Consider the following 9,908-nt stretch of genomic DNA (forward strand, 5'->3'; position numbering starts at 1 on the left):
AGTCTGGATAATCAAAAGGTAATCAGTTCTTCTCTTCCTCTACTGGGATCCCGAGGATGAACTATCACACAAATCTCACTGACCCTTCACTCGGGGTGGATAGTGTATAATTCAATCCTCTAGACTCTGGAGTAACTATAGAGGGTTAATTAGGTCATTGCAGTAAATCGCCTGCCAATGCCCCCTACTATAATTCTCAGATCGTCTAACTCAAAATGAATTGAATGAATTCAAATGGCTCAATATGAATGTAAGTACAAAGCATAACTCATTAAATAATCCAAGTAATCAAATAACATGCAAGTATGTGATTTTTCCGGAACACTCGAATCAATTCGGATTCGAGTTAATCGTTTCATTCAAGTCTAAGTCGTCTTATACCTCTTTCTCGCTACGTCGATGCTCCAAAACCTGGAAACAACAACGATTCCTCAATCAATATTCATTCTAAAATCCTTTATCGATAAGAAGAAGGTCGATACTATACCGGCTTCAATCTTCAAAACGATTCAACTCCTGAAGCATCGCAACTCCATGGACTTCAAACGAATCTTCAAAAGAAGTAATAAAGGCTCGAGATCACTATCGACATTCAAACTTGACTGAAAACGGCTCAAATCAACTCAAACCAAACTATAGCCCTCAACTCAAACCGGCGGCATAACGACTATACTTTGATCAATCCGAAATCACATACAGCAGCATACGAATCGAATATACTCAAACCAATATCATATCATCAATAACAGCTCAAAGCAAACAAATCTCAAATCTATATTTTCGAAAATCTCTTCAAAAATCATAACAAATCCGAACGACGCTCTAATTCAAAACCGACTGAGAATAAACGATCAGAACTCTGTCAAGAACAACATTACCGAAACTCAATCGGTTCTAACAACATCCAAAAATAGAAGTCTAGCTGATCATAGAAAAACTTACGATAGAACGAAGCTCTCGCTGCAGTGATCGCTAATCTGCCTTCAGAAATAAATCCTAACGGACGGATTGAGCTCGGGAAGAAATCTGGAAGCTTGAAGAACTTGGGAGGCGCTTCAATGGAGGGAGACGTGAAGGAGGAGGAGGATGAAGTGAAAAGGAGAGTCAAAGCTTGCTTAAATATCTAACAAATCCCAAGTTTGCATTTTAGTCCCTGAAAAATACGAAATTTGCAAAAAGGACCTTGATCAAAATCAAGTCGGCTCTTGAACTCTATAATCTCTGATTATCTCAAATAAGTCAATTAAGATCATTTCGGGGCGATACAGTGTTTCTCAGTTGATCGATGATTGTTGCACTTCTGGTTTAGAGTTTGAAACAGATAGGAGGTCTATTAGAGTTTTTGCTATTCAAGCCGAACCAGAGTTGTTTATGAAGATCAGAGAGGCACAGAAATCTAATCCGAGTATTCAGATTTCGATATAGAAATCCAGAGTTGGACATCAGTCTGAGTTCCAGGTTAGAGATGATGTTTTGTTTGTGAATAATCGTATTGTTGTGCCCGATGTTTCTGAGTTGAGACAGCGAATCCTACGAGAGGCACATTGCAGTAAATTTAGCATTCATCCTAGAGGTCGGAAGATGTATAATGATCTGAAGAATCAATTCTGGTGCAATAAGATGAAGAACAATGCTACGAGATTTGTATCCCGATGTTTGAACTGTCAACGGGTGAAAGCAGAGAGGAAGCGATTGGTGGTCTGTTTCACAGTTTATCTGTTCCTGAATGGAAGTGGGATCACATTTCGATGGATTTCGTCACGAAGCTACCGCGATCTATTCGAGGATGCGATGCTATTTGGGTAGTGATCGACAGATTGACGAAGTCTGCTTGCTTTATTCCGTACAGGATGACGTATCGTCACGATCAGATGGCTGAGTTGTATGTTAGCAACATTGTGAGATTGCATGGTGTGCCGAAGTCGATAGTTTCAGACCGAGACCCTAGATTCACTTCACACTTTTGGCACAGTCTTCAAGAGGCACTTGGTAGTCGATTGCATCTGAGTACAGCATATCATCCTCAGACCGAAGGACAGTCAGAGCAAACATCCAGACCTTTGAGGATATTCTACGAGTCATAGTGCTAGATTTTGGCACTACTTGGCAAGATTCGTTACCTCTTGTCGAGTTTTCTTAAAACAACAGTTTTCAAGCGAGTATCGGAATGACACCTTTTGAGGCTTTGTACGGTAATAAGTGCCGATCTTCTTTGTTTTGGGACGATGTGTCCGAGTCACCTGATTTGGGACCGGATATGCTTCGAGACATGGTAGAGCAAGTAAAGATCATCCAGACGAGAATGAAGTCATCTCATGATAGACAGGCGAAGTATGTGAATATCAGACGTAGACCTCTGAGTTTCGATCCGAGAGACCGAGCATTCTTGAAGATTTCTCCTTTCAGAGGCACTGTTAGATTTGAAAAGAGAAGGAAGTTATCTCCGAGATTCATCGGACCCTATGAAATTCTCGAGAAGTTAGGCGATCTTGACTACATACTTGCACTTCCTCCATCTTTATCTGGTATTCACGACGTTTTTCACGTCTCTATGTTGCGGAAATAACATCCAGATCCTTCTCATATCCTTCAGCCTGACGAAGCCGAGCTTGACGAGACTCTGAGCTACTTTGAGCGACCGATTCAGATCCTTGACCAAAAGGAGAAACAGCTCAGAACCAAGTCGATTCCTTTGGTGAAAGTTCAGTGGAGCCGTCACGGAGTCGAAGAGGAGACTTGGGAGACAGAGTTTCATATTAGACAGTGGTTTCCAGAGTTCTTCAGATGACGTGAGTTCTTCTTTCTGTCTTAAGTTCTTAATTCTATCTTATGTGTTGATTCATATTGATTTCGAGGACGAAATCTCTTCTAAGAGGGGGAGAATTGTAACGTCCCAAATTTATCTTAATTGATTTTATTTGAGATAATCGGATATTATAGAATTCGAGGATCGATTTGTTATTGATCAGGGTCTATTTTGCAATTTTTGGAATTTTCAGGGTCTAAAATTCAAATTTGGAATTTAAAAGATATTTATACTTGACTTAGTCATTCTATCTTCTTCACTTCCTCCTCCAACACGCCATACTCCATTGGTGTGCCTCCAAACGTGACTTCAAGCATTTTGATCTCTCGGTTTGCTCGATCCGTTCGATAGAAATTTAATCCGAAGGCATATTTGCAATCCCGGCAGCGAGAGCTTCGTTCTATTTACGTTTTTCTCTGATCAGTTATATTTCATTTTTTGGATGTTATTAGAATCTAATGAGTTTCTAGTATAATGTTCTTGAACTAGTTCTTATCGTTTATTCTCAGTCGGATCGAAAAAAAAGCGTCGTTCGGAATTGTTATGATTTTTGGTAGCATATTTTGAAAATGAAGTTTTGAGATTTATTGGATTGGAATTTTTATTGTTGATTGGGCATTTTATTGAGTTAGTTTCGATGTTATACTACTGTCTGTGATTTTGGTTGATCAGTATATAGCCGTTATGCCGCCGGTTTGAGTTTTGGGTTATCGTTTGAGTTCAATTGATTGAACCATGTTAGTTTTTGTTTGATTGTCGTTGTTGATTCTCTATTGCCTCCGTACAGATTGGTTTGAAGTTTGTTGAGCCCAGAGTTAGCAGAATTCGATCGTCGAAGAGTTAGACGAAGAGCGGTAAAGAGTTTTACCTTGAGCGTTTGTTTTATTAGTTGTATAGATTTTGATATAATCTCTTATTGTAGCTTATCCATAGTTTGAGTTATTGAATCGAGAAAGGTACAAGCAGATATCGTTTAAACGGGATAGAACACTCAAGATAGATGGTTTTGAGTTTCCCCTAAATCACATACTTGCATCAATACTTGTTCTAGAGTTGGGAACTTGTATTTTTTTGATTGAACTCTTTTTATTAATTGAATTTTGGTTTAATGTTTTGCGTTTTCTATATGTGTGAGGACCTCGGTTCTAATCGAAAGTAAAACATACAATAAACCAAGACAATCATAATCACTAAAGATTTTTTTTTAAAAGGAACAATTCTCGCTCGACAATTAAAAGTATAAACATGCTTTCAAATATACAAGTAGTTCAAAAAGCTATTCAACTTCTAAGCTGACGCCTCACTTCTATCATTCTGTCTCGAGCCATTCATGCCTTCTCTGACTAGCTCCTGCCCCACCTGTTACCATGCACACATACAAAGCAAAGCAACAGCCGGATAACTCCGGTGAGAATAAAATCTTAGTATAAACGACGTAAACATGCAATATCAAATAGTATTTCAATATCATGATATAATGACAACATATTCAATGATAATAAGAATGAAATGCATGTCTTTAAAACAGGGATATAAACTCTGATAAATGAAGGAATTTCTGTTATTATTTTGGGATCCCGAGGATGAATCACGTAATCAACTCACTGACTCTCCCGATAGAGGTGGTGTTACGTATCTCCATCCTCTAGACTTTGGTGCGACTATAAGGAGTATGCTGACACTAGGTGAACATCTACAACCTAGTCCACTCGCTTATAACCCCCAAAACGTCTAAAACAACTGGGCCATCTGCCCACTGAAATCAAGAGTATATGCTCAATATGAATGCATATAATGCAAATGAAATCGAACCAAATCAAAATCATACATGTGTTTTCTTAGACATCAAAATATCATAGATGTCGTCTCATTCAACTCGTATATTCAAAATCATGAATATAATCGATAATCATCGAACAATTCAAATAAACAAACTCGTACTTTTTCAATCAAGTATATGCATCAATACATCAATCAAATTCATATAGACAGGCTCATGTCTTTCAAATAATATCGAAATTCAAACAATTCAAATAATATCACATAATCATACAAGTATGTGATTTTAACGGGAACTCGAGAATCTCAATCTCTCTCGAGTATTCATTCCCTTTGAAATCAACATCAGTTCATACCTCAATTTTCCAAATCTGGAAAAGCTCAAATCTCTAGACTGCTGATTTATTCCTCTAATATCCTCAACTGACTTCCGATTTGCGAAAAATCACATAATATACAAAAGTCAACCTTAGTCAACTCTGGTCAAACTTTGACCAATAAATTGCAAACTTTATTGCGTTCTCACTGCTTCATGGCTTTGAATCTCGACTCGAAACTTGGATATTTGGATCTATCACGTCGAGACGATCAAAAATGGGTAACACGTCGATGGACGGTGGTTCGTCGGAGAAGACGGCGGCGACGCGGCGATCCGACGGTGGCGATGAAAAACTTCTCCAAAAATTATGAAATTTTCCAGATATTTAGAGCTCGACGAGACCATTCCAACCATATAAGTCACGCCCGTAATGGAGGTTCGACGCGCCGTAGATCGGAGAAAAATGAGGCGGCGGCGATAGACTTTTTGGGCTCCGATCTACGCCAATTCTGCACCAAAAATGCTCCCATGAGCTAAGGAAATGCTCCCCACAACTCAAAGAATCGATTACTAGTTTTAGAACCAACAAAAACGAGATTAATGGTCCGAGTGCGTCCCTTCATAGCACAATGGTTGCGGGCCCCTGAGCTGTGAAGGGACGCACCCGGACCATTACAAAGGGTACCATCATCAACATCAATCTTGGTCCTAGATGTTTTCATGAATGGCCTCCCCAACAGAATTGGAGGCGAATTCGACATGGAGTCCTCTTCCATTCGCAAGATATAGAAATCTGCAGGAAATATCAATTCCTTAACCTGCACCAAGATATCTTCAACAACTCCTTCCGGGTATGCATTATAACGATCTGCCAATTGGATCATCACTCTAGTTTCTTTCAAAGGACCCAGATTTAGATCACAATAAATTGAATATGGCATGACATTTATGGATACACCTAAATCTAACATGGCACGCTCAATCTTCAAATTCCCAATAACACAAGGCATAGTAAACATACCTGGATCCTTGCACTTATTTGGTAATGAATTTTTTATCACAGCCGATACATTTTATCCCACACTCACTTTCTCATCACCTCTCAGTTCCACTTGTTGGTGCACAAATCCTTCAAAAATTTAGCATACCTTGGGATTTGCTTGATTGCATCTATCAAAGGTATATTGATTTCCACTTTCCTAAACGTCTCCAACACTTCATTCTCATAGTCAGTTTTCTTGGATTTTTCTAACCTAGGAGGAAAAGGAGGAACAACCACATTAGATATTCCAGATAAAGGAGATCTGGATTTTACCTTTGTGTGCTCCTCGGATGTGTCTTTAACCTCCTTGTCCATGTCTTTTCCTTCACTAGTCTACTTAGGTGAGGTCGACTCACTTTCGATCTTCTTTACACTTCTTAACACCATTGCACTTGCATTTTCTCTTGGATTTACTATCATTTGTGATGGTAGTTTTCCAAAATTTTGGGCCTCCAAGTTTCTGACCGCAACAGCTAACTGGGTTATCTGATTTTCTAGATTCTGAATGCTGGCCCTCGTTTCCTGTTGTAATTTCTGAGTGTTAGTTGCAAGGGCCTTGACAATTTCATCTAGAGACATACCTATTTCAGAGGATTGTGCAGGTGCTGGTTGTTTGTTATAATTTTGTTGTGGAAATCCTTGTTGACCTCCTTGGTTCTTGTAGCTGAAATTCGGGTGATCTCTCCATCCCGGATTGTAGGTATTGGAATATGGGTCATATCAACACTGTGGTTGTCTAGGAAAACCTCCAATTGCATTGGTTTGCTGCGTTGGATCCTATTGTAATGTTGGACACGTATCTGTCGGATGTCCAACAACCGAACATATACCACAAGATTTGACCTGTTTTGCTTGTCCTACAACAAATTTTTCCAAAAGAGATGTTAAAGAATCTAATTTTTTATCAATGGGGCTAACACTTACCTCTTTAACATGTCGCGGAGAGTTATCTTCTCTTGTTCCGAACTGTTGAGCATTAGCTGCCATGTTGGCGATCAGATCACTTGCTTCTTGAGGTGTTTTGTTCACTAATGCTCCTCCACTTGCAGCATCAACCATGTTCCTATCAAAAACTAAGAGTCTCTCATAAAAATACTGAACTAAAAGTTGTTCAAAAATTTGATGTTGCGGACAGCTCGCACAAAGTTTCTTGAATCTCTCCCAGTACTCATACAAATTTTCTCCTTGTAATTGTCGGATCCCACAAATGTACTTCCTAATATTTGTTTCCCTCGAAGCTGGGAAGAACTTTTCCAGAAATTGCTGCTTCATGTCATTCCAAGTTGTTATAGTTCCAGAGGGCAAATAATAGAGTCAATCCTTAGCTTTGTCAGCCAGTGAGAATGGAAAAGCTCGCAGTGAAATTTGTTGCTCTGTAATCCCTTGAGGTTTCATAGTTGTGCAAACAATGTGAAATTCCTTCAAATGCTTATGTTGGTCTTCACCTGCAAGACCACGAAAAGTTGGTAATAAGTTAATCAAACCAGATTTTAATTCAAAATTTGCTTCAGTAGTAGGGAATTGAATGCATAATGGCTGTTGAGTAACATTAGGATTAGCCAACTCCCTGAGAGTTCTTTGTGCTAGCTCTGCCATTGTTTCTTCGTGCTCACTTTCTTCAGTGTCAAACTTGGGGTCAGATTCCCTATCAGACTCGCTCGAATTCAAATCCACGTTCAAACCAAAAGATGGATTGTAACACCCTGTATTTTTAAATACGTAAATCCGCATGCATAATTAGGGTATTTAATTATTTAAATTTATGATTTATGGGTTAAATAATTATTTGAGTTATTTGTGCATGATTTAATTTATTTTTAAAGCATTTAACCCATAATTAGTGATTTTTATGATTTTTAGTATTTTAATTATTTTATCGCGTAGACGGGACCGAGGACGGACGAGATGAAAACTTTCTAGCCAATTTATTTCCTGAGCTTTTTAAGAGCCCAAAAATATTATTTTGAGTTTTATTTCCTCAAAATTTTTAGTATTTAATTTTATATAATTTTAGGAGTCCATTTTATTCAAAATAAGCCAAAATATTGTTTTTTTTAGCATCTATAAAATTCCCTTAATTTTAATTTCGGGATTTTTATTAATGTTTCAGATTTTAAATATTTCTTTTAGAGTTTTGTGTTAAGTTATATTTTATATATATATTTAATATCCTTAATAATATATTAATTACCCTATATCCTAAGTTATTAATTTTTAAAACCTAATCTACCCACACACACACACACGTCCCAATCATTCAGCCGCCTCCACCCATCTTCTTCAACACCTTCACGCTTTTTCTCCCAGAAACACCACCCCATAGGCGTTCTTCAAGAAATTTAGAAGTTGGTCGCTCGTTCTTCGTCCCGGTGCCCCCGCAATCGCGTGTTATTCAAGAAAAATTACAAAAGGCATGTTTATTCTTTTCCTTTCTCACCATATCAGCTAATTACAGTGAGTTTATGACAGATTTATCATTTTTAATTCTGATATCTTTTGGGTTCATGCGAAATCTTGGAATAATTCTTTTGATCAACTCATGTTTTTGGCTTGTTTTCCATTGCATCACCACGTTTTCATGGCATGGTGAGATTCTGGACTGTTGGGGCAGGTTCGAGGGATGCCTTAGGTCCTCCTTGTTTGAGTGGTTCCGGTAATATGGGCCATGGAGGGTCTGAACCGAAGCTAGGACAGCAGTTGGGGGGGAAGGGTGCGCAGGTTAGGGTTCTTGGGAAGGGCTCGGTTTCATGAGAGGCTGGGCTGCATGGATGGGGTTCGAGGGCTAGGCTAGGACCGCCCAGACGTGGGCTACGTCTGGGCGGCAGCGCTCCGGCCAGGGGCGGCCGGAGCTGGCCGGCAGCTGGCCATTAGGGCCTGCTGCTCACGGCCATGCCGAAGGGAAGAGAAAGGGGGGGCAAACGGGTTTGTGGGTTCTGGCCTGAACCGGGTCTAGGGATGGGTCCGGGTCGGGTCAGTTAGGTCATGCGTCGGGTCAGGTGGTCCGGGTTCGGGTTAGGTGGGCCGGGCTCGGGTATTTTAATTTTACGTGAATTATTAAGTTAATGGGTTTTCTTTTGGGCTATTAGATTTAATTAATGTTTGGGCCACTTTTAATTAGTTATTTGGACTTAATTAATTTAATTAAGTTAGTCCACTAATTTTTATGGGCTTTAGGGCCCATGAAAATTATTGGGCCAGTCTTTGGGCTTTTGGGCCCATTGAGCCAGTTTAAGTTGTTATTGGGCTTAGTATGTTTTAATGGGCTTTATTAATTTTAAATGGGCTTAGAATAATTATTTGGGCTTAGAATAATCACTATTGGGCTTAAGTATGTTCATGGGCCAGTCTTAGTGTTAATGGACCAGATTTAAGTAAATGGGCTTTAGTGTTAGGGCCAGCAGTCCAGGACCATCCATGAGAAAATTGCATGTGTCCTGATTATATATTTAATTATTTTTATGCATTGAAGTTATTTTAATATTTATATGTTAGTAAGAAATTTAAATTAAATATATATGAAGGACACACATGTTTATTTAAGTACATGCATTCATGAAATAATATTTTATGCATGATTTAATGTTTAAGGTTGAGCAAGAAAATATTTTATGTTGGAAGTTGAAGTAGTGTGACAATTTAAGGGGGATTCGTCCCCATATGATTGAAGGGCAGTTTACTGCCAATTTAAGAGGTGATTCGTCACCGGCCACGTACGTTGGTTTCCACGCTGATCAGTATTTAATGTATGATTTAAGGTTACACTACGGATACAACCATGCTATGTTAGAAAATTAATTTGCTCAACAATGTTATGTATTATGTTATTTAAGTTTATTTAAGTTAAGTTATGTTATGTAATTTTTAAGCATGCTCATTCATGTATATTTATGTATTAGTATTTAATTGTTTTAAATTATTTTTAAACCCTTGTTATGTTAGCATGTTGGGCCTCTAGGCTCACT

At 38.6% G+C, this 9,908-nt stretch overlaps 1 protein-coding gene across 1 annotated transcript; it reads right to left on the reverse strand.

The window, feature by feature from the left end:
* Nucleotides 1–5,437: 5,437 nt before the first annotated feature.
* On the reverse strand, nt 5,438–5,914 carry LOC140862826 (uncharacterized). The gene has a single exon (XM_073265866.1). It carries the CDS (start codon nt 5,912–5,914, stop codon nt 5,438–5,440), a length of 477 nt encoding a protein of 158 aa, XP_073121967.1.
* Nucleotides 5,915–9,908: the final 3,994 nt, after the last annotated feature.

The sequence above is a fragment of the Henckelia pumila genome, chromosome 4 (assembly GCF_033568475.1).
Source record: "Henckelia pumila isolate YLH828 chromosome 4, ASM3356847v2, whole genome shotgun sequence".
NCBI classification, from domain to species: domain Eukaryota; kingdom Viridiplantae; phylum Streptophyta; class Magnoliopsida; order Lamiales; family Gesneriaceae; genus Henckelia; species Henckelia pumila.

Coding starts and splice junctions, on each gene's coding strand:
- LOC140862826 (XM_073265866.1), bottom strand. CDS start 5,914: ATGCCTTGTGTTATTGGGAATTTGAAGATTGAGCGTGCCATGTTAGAT.